The 16,443-nt window shown below is 40.6% G+C and overlaps 1 protein-coding gene across 1 annotated transcript in view; it reads right to left on the reverse strand.

Moving 5' to 3' along the window:
* Window positions 1–16,443, reverse strand: part of PLXNB2 (plexin B2) — a 132,483-nt gene that overhangs the window by 69,691 nt on the left and 46,349 nt on the right. The window contains exons 4-10 of the mRNA XM_009286782.1: window positions 15,967–16,089; window positions 12,033–12,133; window positions 9,717–9,843; window positions 7,832–7,982; window positions 5,409–5,523; window positions 4,588–4,690; window positions 4,015–4,116 (exon numbers count right to left, since the gene is read on the reverse strand). Of these exons, the coding sequence (XP_009285057.1) occupies window positions 4,015–4,116; window positions 4,588–4,690; window positions 5,409–5,523; window positions 7,832–7,982; window positions 9,717–9,843; window positions 12,033–12,133; window positions 15,967–16,089 (822 nt within the window). The remainder of the gene's footprint in view (window positions 1–4,014; window positions 4,117–4,587; window positions 4,691–5,408; window positions 5,524–7,831; window positions 7,983–9,716; window positions 9,844–12,032; window positions 12,134–15,966; window positions 16,090–16,443) is intronic.

The raw sequence follows: 16,443 nt of genomic DNA on the forward strand, positions 1-16,443 counted from the left end.
GATGCAGCCCAGGATACGGTTGGCTTTCTGGGCTGCAAGCGCACACTGTCAGCTCATATTTAATTTTTCATCCACCAGTACCCCCAAGTCCTTCTCGGTAGGGCTACTCTCAATCCATTCATCCCCCAACCTGTATTGATGTTGGGGATTGCCCCGACCCAGGTGCAGGACCTTGAACGTGGCCTTGTTGAACTTTATGAGAGCTTCACTTTGATGCCTTCTGCGGATGTAAAGATCTCGTCCCTGCTTTTGCCCAGAACCACTTGAGTCTTGGAGTACATGGCAAAAAACCAATGGTTACTTGATTCCTCTTTCCTGCTCCAAGGGTTAGTAAGTTGTCTCCTGCTGTCATCTAAGCCTCATGTATGAGGATCTTATCCTATTTATTTGTAGCTACTTCTTCAATGCTGGACTCACTGGTAACTCATGGGCCACTAGGTTTATCTAATTAGTGCAGTGGAAACCTTTCCTATTGCACCTTCACTGTGACAGGTTGGGTATCAGACACAAGAGCCCACCAAGGTTTGGGGCTGAGGAGGAGCATGCGGTTTAACCAGGTAAAGGGCCTGACTCCCGACTCTGGGAGGTTTATGTTATAGAGGAGAACAGACCTTTTACTTCTTCCTTCTCAGAAGCTGCATATAGGAAAAAAGCTATTGAAAAGCCTTTTCTGAAAGCCTTACAGCCCATTCTGCTTTACAGAAAACGTCTACATACTCCAAGTTTTAAAGCACCTTACAAATCTCTTTTCTGAGGAACGCTGCCTCGCTCTCCCTACTCTACATTTCAATATATCATGTATTTTTCAGCTGTGTAAGGCTTTCCCACATGCTTAACAGAAGGCACTGGGAGAGGGGGGGAGCTTCGGTGTGCATGACAGCTGCCACCTGGAGCGAACTGAAATCAGGAGTTGCTACACCAGGCCTTTGAGCAGAAGGCCACAGAGCTCACGTTCAGCAGTCTGGGTGCAAGAAGAGACATGTAGCAAACACTGGGAAGTGGGTTACTCATCAGACACACATGACAAAGACAAATCCAAATGGGAAATTACTTTTAACGAAAATCTTTGGAGGGCTAATAAGCTTATCTTGATGCTGGTACATCTGCCTCTTCTACTGTGCCAATCTTTCAAGGACAGCTGGAGAATGCCTCTCAGAAGTTGCATGCAATATGACTGATCAGTACTAAACTTTTCTCTCACCCGCTTGTCCTGGATGAGGCTTTTCCCAAGAGAACAACGACAGCTTGGATTTACTTCTCCTTTCTACTGAAATTCTTTCAGAGGAAGGAGGGGCAGAAAAACAGCCAACAGCCTCTCCTCTTTTAGTCTATTTCCCTCCAGCAGAAGCCCTCACAAGGAGATTTATTCATTGTACTGTAAGTGTTCACAAGTTGAGGCACATACAAAAAGCGTGAGCTTATTCTTCGACCCTCAGTTCTGCAATAGCAGTTTTAGAAGCCGTCCACATCTCCTACTCACTGGGTAAGCCCAAACCTTCACCTAGAAACAGAGATGCTTATATGCATGATATCGGCTAGTGCACTTAGTCACCCATGATTAGGTAGTTTGTGCATCACCCTTTAAAGCAAAACACAGATTAAACCAAGATAATAGAGCTAGTAGTTCAAAGTGACGACAGAACATTCATTCTTCCTGATCAACTTTTTCTAAGCAAGAATTTAGGCAAGGAAAGTAGGAGGAAATTGGATATATACCAATGTTCTAATCAATAAAGACCTTAAATGTACTCATAGCTGCATGACTGATACCTCCAAACATACTGTAATGCCCAGCATATCCTGTGGCAAAACAGTTCCACATGAGAAGCCACATGCTATTTTGCCTTTGGGCTGCAGGCCAACGCCTACAAAATATCCATCCATGGCTTCTCCTGAGCCACCCTGCCCTCCATGAGATGTTTACCAAAGGCTGAGTGTAAGTTATGCCCTTACTCAAATGAACTTTCAGTAACCAAAGTTATTGCCTTAGATAGCATGACCCCACAGGCTATTTCATGCCTTATTTGTCTGTTTTCATATATACTTAGAGGTCTGTGTATACAGCTGTAGTCACTGTGTGTGCCTATTCAAGTCCTGGCACTGAAGGCATTATTATTTTGGCTTAAAAATGCACCTCTGTACCAAGATATATAGGGCTGCTCCCATGACAGAGATGACGTTCCCACATGGCTCTCACCTAAGAAAAATTGTTCTGACATCATTTGACACTCATCGCTCTCCAGCATCTTTCCAGCCTAGGGCCTATGCATTCATCTTACTTCTTACAGAGACTTGAATTCCATGTAAGCCTTCCCAATTCCAAGTTAAATAAATGCATACTAGGTCTGGTTTGTAGGCAAACTGTTAAACACTGCTACCCACGACAAAGCATTCAATCCACAGGATGTGTCTGCCTTTGTTAAATGTAACTGATACGTCACAGAAAAAAAAAAGGGCAGAAACATTTTCGTTCCCTTTTCTCTACTAGTAGTTCAGAAAGACTGAAGTGCTTATTCACAGAATGATAAAGTAGATGCAGGAGTTTTTGGGTTCCTGCTGCTGTTTCTCCTCCTTGGAGGAAAAGGGTCCTCTAGAAGTCAAACTCAGCACACCTAGATTATGCATCTGCCCTGAATTTGTTCTCGAGAGAGAATGGGCTCTTCCACTTATATCAAGGGAGCAGGGAAAGATTTTCCTCTTATGCAGAAAAACAGCTCTTTACAATGTTAAACAAAAGAAATGTGAGTAAATTCTCTGGAATACTTTTCCATTTTTAGCAAAGAGAGCTGTGGCCCTTAGGTCAAGCGTTGTGTCCCACATCTTGCACGCAGCCAGACATCCTACCAGGGACCAGTCCTGGCATCTTGGAGAACAGATAAAATTCACCAAATTGCTTTTCTTTGTTTACATATATTTTAAGGTCTTCAAGCAAAAATATTTATTTTTGAACATATGTTTGTATAGCTTGGTCTCAATATACATATAGTGTAGTGATACACAGCATGGTCTTCATATGACTGTAGCGGTTACGGGTTGCTTTTTACCCTTCTTTGAATACCCTTCTTATATTGTTACTCTCCAGACTTGTTTACCCTTTTCCATCCCCTGGCAGGCATAGCAGAGGTGATAGAAGGACTTTGTAAGCTATACAGTACTTCAATTTGGCAAAGGAAAAAAAAAACCTCAAAAAACATGAGCCTGGTTTCCCTTGATAGATGGCTGGTAGTTAAAGCAATCGATGCAATCTCCAGCATATCTATCATCAATTCGCGCTTACACAAAGACAACACAGAAACAAACAATAGAAACTAAGAACAAAACTGAGAACTAAGAAGTGGTTTTTAAGCTTCGTTTTTATCAAACTAACTATAATATTTTATGCATTGTCTAGGTTATAAAACAATTAAAAGCTTGTAGTCAAACTCTGGCTTCTTAGAAGCTTTGTAATTTACTTTCTGAAAGCAAGCACTGAGAAAGAGAAGCCTTTGCTACAGCTGAGAAAATACCCGATCTTCTGGTTTGATGGTCACACACACACACACACAAAAACAGCAAAAGATTGTTTTACCCAAACTAAGAAACATTTAATTTCTGAGTGCATTTTTTTGTTTGAAAAGTGAAAACTGAATTAAGCACAGTGATGTCATTCTAGAACAAAAAAAAGCACGACTATTTAATTAGAAAAAATATGAAACATTCACAATTCCTAAATCTCCTCTCATTCATTAAATGAAAAATAATTGTCAAGTATTTCAGTAGGTCCAACTTACATTCTTTAAACCGCACCCCCCATCTAGTAGTTAAAATATTTTGTCCAGCTCTGATTCTGTCTTGGTGATGACTCTACCACAGTAACCAGTATTATATCAAACTCGAATGTGTAAATCTTTTCCTTCTTTAAAAACAATTACGAGCAGGATCTCCAAGAAACACAAACTAATGCTTTAGTTTAGGGGCGTGGCTGCAGTTTAAGTGGAATTCAAATGACATCTAGCTTTGAATTAGTCTGCTTACCGAATAATAAGCTAGATGTCTTCCCTCAAAATACACCGTTGTTTGGTACTCCATAGGTATTATTGGAGGGTTAGGGTTTAGAAACTGCGGGCATTCTTCTTCCTGGGTAAAGAAACATTTTACACGTTATTTGAAATAAAAAGTCTTATCACAACAAGCTCCGATGGCCTTCGGACAATAGAATGATTGTTCTGAAGAACTTCATGCTTAAAATACAGTGACAGATTTGATTACACCCTTTCAAATTAGACATGCTAAAAATGACTGCAGCATATGTCAAAGCTGTGGGCGATTATCTTTCTCAGCCTTGAAATCTTGTTCCTCCTATTGAAGCAAAATAGTAAAAGGAACAAAAATATCCTTTCAGAAGTTATTCAGTCTCACTGCCCCTCCTCAGTCACACCCTTAAATTCCCACCCCCGCACTGTCATTAAAAAAAAAATCTTACACTTCTGGAGTTAACTTTAGAATAATTTTTAAATCCCTAATTCAATCAACAGATATGAGAGAAAAGGCAAAGAAAACATTGAAGTGTTCCAATAAAAACCTAATAATCTTATTTTTAAACATTACCATATTTTGTTTAATGACATCCTGTATTGAAGAGGACTCTTCGCAGATATGTCTCTTCCAGTCCCACTGGCAATTCCATCTATTGCTTGCACAGGAATAGCATCTACAAATATAATATGATAGTCATGACAAACTGTCAGGCTTTCTCCCCCATTGACAAAAAAAGTAAATGAAATTCCATCTTTATTCATGGAGGGTAGATCAATCTGTTACAGTGTCCTTACTATATTAAGCTGAAAACTTCATAGTAAGAACAGTTCAAGAACCCCGAAAAGCTATTTTCTCCCTTAAATATTTCAACAAGGATCTGAAATGCACAGCATCTCGCACAAACTTTGAGATCAAGTCTGAGAGAACTGGAAATGGTCTTGATCAACCTTCACACATAAGATGGAACAAAGTCGGGCTTGGCTTGGCTATGCCTGCCCTGGGGCAGCAACACCTCAAGCAGGGCAGATGATGGGGGCAGGGTCAGCTTTGATTGTCCTGTTTGAACGCACTGCAACCCAATCTAATGTTTGAGGGAACAAGTAGGTAAGCAGATGTCTATGGAACTCACCTGCAATGGCAAACCAATGAACTGGCCTTTAATTATACATGCCATGAATATTCCCATTCCATGTGGTTTATGTTCCCGGCTTACCTGGTGCCCTTCAACCATTTTCCAACTCCATTAAAATGTAAGAAAAAGGATTTCGACACTGGCAAATTTAGAGTGCCAAAGGCTTAATTATGAAATGATTGAGTAACTCAGCTGCCAGTTACCTGAAACACCATGCTACAGGATCTAAACATCTAAGTTAAGAAGCTGAAATACTTACGGCTGATTTTCAAAAAGATTCATTGTTTCTTCACAGTCATAAAAAGGGTAAGTATGTGATGCAAAAAATATCTTGTTCTTTCCAAAGGTTAACTGAAGTGGAACTGAAACATGATCTATCACAAAAGAAAAAAAAATTATCCAAGTGGTTGTTGAATTCTTTAGCCCTTGAGCTGAATGATACAATGATAACACTTTTATTATTTTATAGGACATAAGTAAATATTTAAATATACTGTTGACATTCTGGAGCTCGTGACCTGTTATACTTCAGATCTATAAGCTCTGTTTTGTCTTTTTAAGCTTTGCAAATTTTTCAGCACCTGGTTGTCGGAAGAAAAGCAGAGATGGGATAAAGGGAAGAAGTGAAATTATAGAATAGCTTTGTTTTACAGAAGTGTTTCTCAGCGGTGCTATCATCATGCTAGAATTTTAAAGAGTCTAGAAGAATAAGGAAAACGGAATAAGGAGATAATTGAACACAGATGAAAACTGGCACGAGAACAGTCATTTTAAATAAAACATTTTCTTAAATATGAATATGTCTGCATGTAAAATTACTTGTTTCATTTGTGGATTAAAACTGTCATCGTCATGTGAATTAAAGCAAGTGATCTTTGTGGTTAATGCCCAACAGTGCCTGCAACACTAAGTTACCACAGGCACTTGTGATCTTCAGTTTGCCATACATGATTTCTCCACAAATGTACTTTTTGTCTGGATCATTACTGAACTAAGAGTGGAAAATTTATCTTCAGAAACGGGTGCTTTCCTCAGCGAAGCTGTTTGAAACACCTTTTGCAGAAATCATTAAGCCCTTACAACAAGCTATTTCACAAGCTATTGGGCAATTTCAAATTCTGCTTTCCTTGAACAGGTTCTTCAAAGAAGCTGCTTGGCTGGAAGTCACCTTTGCCTGCGCTGGGTCCCCTTGAATATTTCAGACTGGTAGGAATGCCAGGGGATTTCCTAACAACAGGACTGCAAAAAAGCATCCTTCCTCTCTAGAAATGTCCTATTCCCTTCGGAGCCAACCACAACTAAAGTAACCCAGACTTTTCCAAACTCAATAGGGTTTCTTAATAGTAAGTGGATGGCTCAGGACTTTTTGTCACATGCTGCCAGGAACCACTGCCTCTGTTTGTAACTGTCTGCCTTCTGCTGAAGTGTCTGTCAAGCTTCTGAGCATCTTTATATTACTTTTGAACATCCTTTCGGATGGATCCCTGTCCAACCAACTCAGAGAGGTGTATTATTTCTAAGTGACTTGGTTACTCTAATGCCATCCCTGACAGGTTTCTAGTCTCACATTTTATGCTGGAAGACATCAAGATGTCATGTTTATCAACCCAGTCGCTTTATGTCCCGCTTTACAAAATATTTAGGGAATGTGAATTGGCCCTACATAACAGAGTGCTGCTTTAACACTTAGCATAATCTGATACCCTGACACACTCCAGCTAGTTTAAAACTTGAGTGAGATTTTAACATCATTACTCTTCCTGCAACTAAAACTGGATTTTGACCTGTTTCAGCCTTAAGAGAATTGAAACTTATCTTAAAAAGTGCTTCCAAGTACTGATCTGACAGTTCACGGCTGCTGTGATACATATAAAAGGGTTATCCTCAGGGACACCTCTGCAAGCTGCAAGAGCACCCATTTTGGGGGGTTTTTCTTCTTTTTGTTTTTTAAACTTGATACATAATAAACAGTGCTGTATAACTAGTTTTATTCTATGTGTTTATGCATCAAGATGTATGAATTTAAAACATGAATAAAACACTATCTAGGAAATAGCACAAGAATTATGGTTGGCAACAGACCTTAAGCATATAATCAGTGGTTCAGAACAATGATACAGCCTTTAGTTATACGATCACATATTTTTCCACTGGACTTACTATTGCAGAAGCTGGAGGGCACATAGTAGAAGAGGCAGAAGGCTTTATGAGAGAAAGGACAACCTTGTGACATGGACCAGAAAACAAGCCACTGACCTACAGCTTACTAGAGCAAAACTAAGACATCAGAGATGAAAAACTTCACATCTGAAGCACATATGCGGCTCTTCTGGCCCCAAACTCGGAGTGATTAGGGTAAGATTAGAGAAGCTGGGTTTTGTTTGTTTGGGACACAGAACAGCACCTCTCTGGCTCCGTGTCTATGCCTCTGCCAAGCTCCTCTTTCAGGTTCCTGGTAGAAACACTGGGAATGCTTGTAAATACAGCAATGGAAAAAGTTTAAGCAAACCTTTTTTTTTTTCAAATGTTTGAATGGACAAAGTTCAGCAACAGACTATTTGGGGAAAGGGACTGGAAGAGGAAAAAAATCTTGTATGCAGCTCATATAAGAGCATCACATTAGAAGCAGCAGGCTATGTTCTTTCCTCTTATTATACATGGAGGGTAGCAATATTTCTTTACCTTGACCTTTTGGTGTTGGAGGAATTATATCAGGTGGATCACAGATAATAACCCCTTCTTTTAATTGAGCATAGTGGGTTGTTTCACCAAATGTACACCAAACCTCATCACTCTCAGTCAAAGTTGGCAATGGGCTTACAGTCAGTTCCACCTGGAAACAAAATTTAAAAAGGGTAAAACATTTGAAAGAAGTGAACCAAGACCCAGTAAGATTTATGGCCAGAGAATTTCAACTGCTCTTTTTTTTTGGCCAGCGGTGATATTTTGGCTAGTATCACAGAAGATGTTTCTCTTTTTCAATTTTTATTTCTTCCCATCTGCTAATCTTTTCTTCTTATACCTCTACCAATTTTTCCAGGCTGGGTCTATGTTGAATTAGACTGGTACAAAAACCTCTTGTCCTGTCAATGCATTAGATCAGAACAAAAATGTCTGTACAGATACACCCAAAGCCTTTTATTCTTGTCCTCAGCATCCAGTTTAGCAACAGTAAACAGAGTGGTTAACACTTAAATCCTGACAAACTTAATTAAAATTACATTAACCTTAGGTGTTACTAGTGAATAATGAAACCAAGGCTGGATGGGCTGGAAAAGCTGGAGTTTGAAAGTGCTGCATATAACAGTGGCTTCCTCAAGACTCAATGTACATGCAAGAAACCCACTGTGATCTATCATTACTGTTGAAAAAGGATTTCTGAAAGAATGATGGTGAGACATTAACCTCCTCGAGGAAACTATCAATACAGAGTGCATGTGAGAAACTAAAAGCAAAATAAAACTGGAAAACTTAGCAAGGAAAGAGGAAAAAAATGAAATGAATTTTGGATGCTGTCCTTGATTTAATGCTTCAGGTGTGTTAATTATACAGTTTAACTTTTTCCATTTTGTATTGCCAGTAGAAATGACAATCATCCCTTTCACACTGAAACTGGTCCACTGTGTTATGAGCTGCAATGTTTTTTGGTGAGTAAAGGAATCATGAGGAGACAGAGGCATTAGCGATGGTACAGGCAGCATGTAAACCTCATTTGAAGCTGGGCTTAGTTTTGGTTTTTAGGTATTTTGGCCTCAGATGCTGATGTGAGACACCAGAGACTTGTCAACACAAGTCGACAAGATCTGAACTAAGAGAAGGTGTGGATTTTAAGCGGACTAGTTGCACTCTCCTAACGTTTTTATTCAACATAGAAATGGCCTTAACACAATGCTGTTTACATCATTTAGGAATGGAATTAAACTGACTTGAATTAAAGTCTCTTTCTTTCTGATTAAGAGAGATTAAAAGCCATTTTACTGATTTTACTTGCTGAGCACCCCCAGGAAGCCCTCAGTCTGCACTGGCATGCTCCATTTGGAGCTAGAGCAAACTATGACACCCTGGTCACACTCTGAACACTCAGTTTTATTGCCAAGGAGTCATTTTGCACGCTGAATTTACCTTCTTCATGTACCCAGACTTCGCTGTGTAGGCAAATCCATTGCTGATTTTAAAGCAACAGCTTATGGCTTCGCTGCTTACTTAAGTTTATGCTCAAGTAAGCTGAAAGGGCAGCATGAAACCTCCGCTATCAATTACTTTTTATGGGTTATACAACATTGTGCAACACTTTCATAATATTCAGATAAATGTAAGTGCTTTATCATCCATACTAGTGCATCATTTCGGTTTACAGAGAAGGTCAAAAAGAGCATTTCTTAGAAGAAAACATGAACTGCAACCTGCAAAAACAGCAGGCAAGAAAGAGCACTGTGAGAAACGCCAGAGACTGAGATACCCAAAACACTATCTTATTCCTAGTCACCACTGTGCAAAAAGAAATGCGGATATTCATCTTCTTGGTAGTGCTTTAAGAACATGTAGGGAAAGCACTTTCTTGTCATACCTTTGCAGGGGCTCTGCGACTCATATTTAGAGGGTCTGCACTAATGATAGTCATGCACGTGCCACTTGGACTCCACAGCCAGTGGTTCTCCTTATCAGCTGTTCCACAGTCTGCCTTCTTTGTGCACCTGACAAAACAGGAACAAAAACCAAAGCAAACCAATATTATAGCTGGAATCTGCTTTCTCTGAACAACGCAACAATTTCAGGATTAGAGACTGAAATTACAACACAAGATGACTGGGAATTTGCTTTAATATTGACTATTCAGGTTGCTAATAGAGAACTTTTAATAGAATAAGTGGAGGAATAAGTACTGATGGTTTGAGATGTCAAAAGCAAGTGGGGGAACATATAACTATAATATTTTGGACCCCACCTTGGATTAGACAACCCAAACATACAGAGGCAGTAATATTTTGCACAGGAGCCATCAGGCAATGGAGCCATTGCCTTATCATCTGAAACCAGGCTGATTAATCTTCATTGTAATTTATAATAAACTCCTGAATGAGTGGGCACAGGCTAGTTTTTTCTGCAGGTCAAGTGGCAGACAGCTATGTGTTGTCAGTAAAAAGACAACCGATGCACGAGAGTACAAATGCAATAGAAGAGTATTGCTGGGGGCACACAGGTTTGTGGAGGGCTCCTGTGAAACCATAGCACTAGAAATGTCACTTTCATAGTGAATGTTTTCATTAACTCCTGCCACTATTTAAGACCTCTCTCTGCCAGGGCACCGTTACCACTACAGAAAGATGACAGCAGTTGTGCAGCCTCACCAAAAATATTGGGAGATTTTCCCAGCTCACATACAAGAAGGACAGAAAGAAGAGATGCTGTGGTGCAGAAGCTGCATATGTGGCTACAAAAGCTTGTTGAAGTTGAGTGTGTGGTCAGTCTCATGCATATTCTTTCCATTCTGTGCAAAGTTTAGGAGAAAATGCTGTAGGATCTCTGGCTGCTGTAGCACAAGACTATTAACTCCTCAGGGGCTTTAACACAGTGCAGTTGCTGCACAGTTCTGTCAACCCTACCCTTAAAGATATCATTTACATACAGAGTCTACATTCATATAACATATCCCTAAACACACTATTAAGTGCTGTGTGTGATCATGAGACAGAACTTGCTGCAGATGAGAAAAACATTAGAAATTAAACTTTTTTTTCCTCATTGGAAATAAATACTAGCAAATGCAAAAATTCATGTTTGCCTGTTCACAGAGACCATTAATACTTTGAGATATTGAGGTCAGTGGTCATATCAGAAACCTGAAGGGAAATCTAGGGAAAATTGCTTTTCGTATGGTATATAACATGGCCTTCAACTCCCAGCAGCCCAGGAGGAGTTTGAGGTGTATATTCCAAATCCCTAGGTTTCATCCACAGCAACTGAAACCCAGGCTGGAAAAGTTACAGTATATTACATAAACCTGCACGCACTACATAAGTTTCTCTTCTTTCTCCATATTATGCTACACATCAGGCTGGTAGGTAACTTAATGTGATACTTCACATTTTCAGACAGGAAGCTAGAACCCTGGAATTCATCTGCATACTATAATTAAATAGCCCCTTTGTTCCAACAGCAAGTATTTAGAATCACGAATTCCCAACTGCTCATGCCAAGGGGTTAATTAACTTAGTAGTCAAAAAGAGAGCTGCAGGACCGCTCTTCCCTCTCGCCACTCCAATCAATGAAGAGTGCAAAGAAGAGACATTCCAGAGCTGTTCAGTGCTGTCCTAGTTTACATGTGTTTGAATATTAATTCAGTTAACTTCTGCAATAGTCAGCCAAATGCCACTTTCTGCTCTCCTACAGTTAGGTTAGGGTTCAGTGTCTTGAAAGATGACGCTTATATAAAAACAGTGTTTGAGCTATATATTTTATTTCAGACATGAACAGTTTTTTCTTTTATGCTCTGTTTTACACTTTCCTGCTCTACTTAAAATATATGATTTATTTTCTGAATTTTAAATAGGGAGCACTCTTTAAATTTCTGGGAGAACATCTGACTGTGCAGTTCAGAGAATGATAAAACACGCAGTTAGAAGATGTATACTAATTTTCAGTAGCAGCAGAAAAGTATACATTTTCCCAAACTAACCAAATCTGCAGAAGTCAACGGGGACTTATTTGTGTGCACAGAAGACTGATACCAATGTCTGCGTGATAACATGCAATCACTATCAATCAGGAATGTAAGGCTGAGTTCAAAAAGCTGGGATCACTACGCCAAGCAGTAACCCACAGCATGTGTCAAAATTTGAGCTATTCCACTGCCTGCACCTGAGAAGACACCGGCAGCACTCACCTGCCCTCTCTCACGCACCAGCCACAGTATGGATCCCTTGCTTGAGTACACTTCTCACAGTCCGAATATTTGTGGCAGTCCTGCACAGGTAGACGATGTACCTAGAGAACCGAAAATAAGGCAAACTGTAAGGGATCTGAAGAAGGCATAAGGAGACGGGAACATTTGTGGACAGGATTGCACAGCGCCATTGCCTGTGGCAGCAGAAGACTTGACCCTGTATTATTATGATCAGAGCTCAGTTTGATTTTAAGAAAATCCATACAAAACCAGAGTGTGGTTATCCCTCCTTAACAAAGTCCAAATTTACACACTTTTCCTGCTCTTTTTCTCTCCAGTATTCTCTAATCTCTCTCCAAAGTAATGTAGGACATTGTTATAATCAAGAATCATGAGCAAGTCTCCAAAAATTGAGCTTTTCAGTCCCTTCAGTTACGTTATTTCTGGAAATCCGCATTACAGCAGCTACTGCAGAACAGCCACTGCTTGAACCATGCTCCAAATTCAAGAAACAGCTACTGCACGATGGATACTTTTGAAAGGCTAACTTGGTACTGGCTAGATAATTTTTTTAAACAGAATATCCTCCCCTCCATATTGCTAGCACGAAGATGAAATTGTTTGGAAATGTGACCGTCAGCGGCACTTTTAGCCAGAAGGCATCTCAGAAAGTTTGCAAGCGTGAGAGAGCCAAGGTGCTTTGGCTTATTGCACTTCTCCACGCATAACCCTCCACCATGCAATACATTCATGAAAGAAAATGGAACTAATTATGACAGGAAGCAGCAGGGAAAAGAGCATCATCAGTTCTCATGTCTCAGTCCCCCAGTAAATATATGGCTTCTGGTTTTGATTTCCTTTGGTGCTGAGAATAAACAATTTTGTCTTTCTTTGGTGCACAGAAAAAGGAGCCAGCACACAAACATCCCTTTTAGTTATGCTGCTGAAATGATGCAAGAGGAGAACGGGACATACATCTTCCTGTTGCTGACTATGTTTTACTTCTAAAGAGTGCAAAAAGTCTAACAACAGTAACTCTGAGATGTATGTAAGCTTTCTTTTTTCTACCTTATCTTCTCATTTAAAACAACTGGCAATTACAAAGCTACCTTGAAAGTCTGAGTTTGGCCTTTTACATTCAGAGAGTTCAGTCTAATTCAGTTAAGGAAAACGTCAATTTTGGGTAGTTTTCTTGCATTTATTAATACAGAGGTTTACCTTTTCAGCATTCTCTTCTTCCACAGATTCTTACCTAACTGGAGCTGAGTTACCGGCACTCTGTTTCACTAACTGGTACCCATGAGTAATTAAATATCCAGTGAATGGCTTTTTTATGACAAAGTATTTATTTCATAATTCTGGCAGGCAGAAACAAGCCCTAGAGATTGCCTCCTCTGCAAGTTTTATGTAAACTTAATGGATTAAAAGAAAAAATAGCAGCTCCATTTACAGCCAGCTTCAAAATGCAGAGAAACTAATTTTAGAGATTTTCTAATTGGCACTCTTAATCAAAGAGAGTGGTAAAAGCTAAAACAAGCAAACAAGCTAGTGATCGTGGTAAGTGACTGCCACAGGCTTCTGCGTTCCTCCCGATATGGTATGTATGTACCATAAGGAATCTGGGACCCTACCAGTGATTTCACTTGTAGTGAACCAGCATGAGCATAGCAGGGGTGGTATGCTCCTTTCCAAGTCCCCCAAGAAGCTGCAAGGGGTTTCTCCTGCTCTCTGCCCAAGCTCAGGGAGCAAAGCGGGGAGGAGGGGGCTGACTTTTGAAAGCATTTGCTCCAAGCCACCCACTGCTATTGACACAGCAGCAGAAGCTGGGAGGAGAAGGGGGAGGAGAAGTGAAACAGGAGAGCAAGAGCTTATTTCTCACTATGGCTCTTAACCTCTGTATGCTTCTTCCCTGTATTTCTCTCGATCTGATTTCTTTTTAAAGGCTGCTTCAAGTTATCACCCACCACATCATCACTTTCACTTTGCTCAAGTGCTTGCAGAGCCCAAGCAGTTCATTTCCAAATGCTGAGGCAGGCTGCATCTGCCAAGTAGCTTAGCATTAAGCACGCGTATCAGCACAGCTAGCATGCCCTTTATTGTTTTCCTTATTTTAAATAACTCTAAACCATTTTAACTCCCAGGGCAGGGTTCTGATATCTCTATTCTCACAACTCCCAGCCGTGCTTAACCCAGAAGTGCACATTTCAGCATTTATTCCTCTCTCCTCGCTTACGTCGCTTTGTTTCTCTCAGCTGCACATTCAGTGTAGGCCTCCATTCTCCTCCTGTCTATCTGCTTCTAAAAGTGGGTGGGACTGCTCATTGTAATTAACTCCTGGAGATGACAGTAATGTAATGCCATTACAGAGCTCCCAACTTTAGTTATTCATATTTAAGCTGAACAGGTTTTGTAAAAGAAAACTATTATTCGCATTATTCAGAAACCGCAGTGTCTATGAGAGCTACTTGGAAAAGATTAAACTGAAATCCTTTCTTTGGCAGAAATTTGCCGCTTTCTAAATTTAAACGTTTTGCAGAGATGGAATTATTTTTTTGCAAATTTTCTCTGAAAAACTTGTCTGTGGCCTTCCTAAATTCTACCAGTTCAAGCAGACTGTCACCAGAAAACTTGTCTTCCTTCAAGGTTGCTGCCACCCCTTATGCTGCTCAGCAGCTCACGCCATAGCCTGGTGGGGACCTCAGGGCTTTTAAGCAACGTGCCAGCTTGTCAAACAGGGTGCCAGGCTGCCCAGGCTTTTGTGGACAATGTTGAAGTTTGGAGTTCTGTTCCAAATCTGAACAGAAGCCAAATGAGACGTATCAACTACTCAAAAAAAAAAAAAAGAAGTAACCTCTCTCACACACTGTCATATTATTAAATGCTTTATCAGTTGCTTATCTGCCACTTTTTCCAATGTGGCTTCTAGCCTGAAAACCTTCAGCTAGAATATAACATTCCTGCAGCAGGAATTTGTATTAATCCTTTTATGAAACAGTCAAAGAACATTCTTCTCGCACTGTTTCCCCCAAATACTCTCCTTTCACAGCCCCCCTTATTGTCCCTGTGTTACTGCTGCCAGAGCGTTTCCCACGTCCCATTCCGTGTCACTATCAGTGCTGCAGATGGTCGCAGCCTGTCACCCACCCCGTCCTGGAGAGCTGCTGAACCATGCGTTTGAGGCTGGCAGCTCCAGCCACCACAAAAAGAAGTGTCAGAAGAGGGTTACAGCTGGAGGTGGAGAAATCTGGCACCCCTCTCGTCTCCTACTTGCTTTTTTTTCTTCCTTTCTTTACAAACCTCCATTGTGCCTCACCTGCCAGCACATAGAAGGGGAACATAGAAAAGACTGCCTGTGCCTTTTGTAGCAAAGTCCGACCTTTCCTGCTGCACTCGCTCAGTTCTAGCAGAAGCTTGAACAAAAGTGTTTCCCAAAGTTGTAATTCTCTCCATTGCTTCTTAGTTTTTGACAGCAAGACCCACGAAAACTCCTGACGGCTTTACAGATGTGTAAATGCTATTATGTCAGCTGCCAGCATCTTAAATCCTGAAGTACTCTTGAAAAGGACTGATGGCAGCTAGAGCATCCACCGGTACCCCATGGACACCACACTGAGTGCTAGGGCTGCCTGACCCTGTGGCGTGCTAGTACCAAACATCTCACCTTCATCCTTCTCACAGACCCCATAAGAGAGCTTTAGAGGTGAACTCACTTCTCATTCCCAATCGCTAAGCATCAAGGATATAACAGTTCTCCAAGTCACAACAATCAAGTCCATCAGCTTGGACGTGAGAAAGGACTTCATACACAGAGAGAGGGGGGAGCCCCACCAAATGGGGTGACTTCCAGGAACAACTGAGAAATGTACAAATCTCAGGTAAAGTTGCAAAGAAAATGAAAGTGGACCTGGTCCTTAATTCAAGCAGGACACGTTACCTTGTCTGTGGTCATCACGTACAGATTTTCTTGGGTTTGATCAAGGACCAGGTCATTCTTTATGGGTTTGTTTAGTTCAATAGTAAGAGAGCTGTACTCAGTTGTAGTGGATGACAGGAACACCTATTTCATGGAAAAAAGAAAGGTCGTTAATGTTGCTTTTTTTCCCCCAATATCATTATATCTGGCTACTGCCGTAAAAGACAATAAAAAATGTTTCTATAAATACATTAACATGAAAAGGAGGGCTAAGGAGAACCTCCATCTTTCATTGGATGTGGGGGGAAACATAGTGACAGAGGATGAGGAAAAGGCTGAGGTACTTAATGCCTTCTTTGCCTCAGCCTTTAATAGTAAGACCAGTTGTTCTCAGGGTACCCAGCCCGCTGAACTGGAAGACAGGGACGGGGAGCAGAATGAAGCCCCCATGATCTAAGGGGAAATAGTTAGCGACCTGCTACACCACTTAGACACACA

The sequence above is a fragment of the Aptenodytes forsteri genome, unplaced genomic scaffold (genome assembly GCF_000699145.1).
Source record: "Aptenodytes forsteri isolate BGI_AS27 unplaced genomic scaffold, ASM69914v1 Scaffold166, whole genome shotgun sequence".
NCBI lineage: Eukaryota > Metazoa > Chordata > Aves > Sphenisciformes > Spheniscidae > Aptenodytes > Aptenodytes forsteri.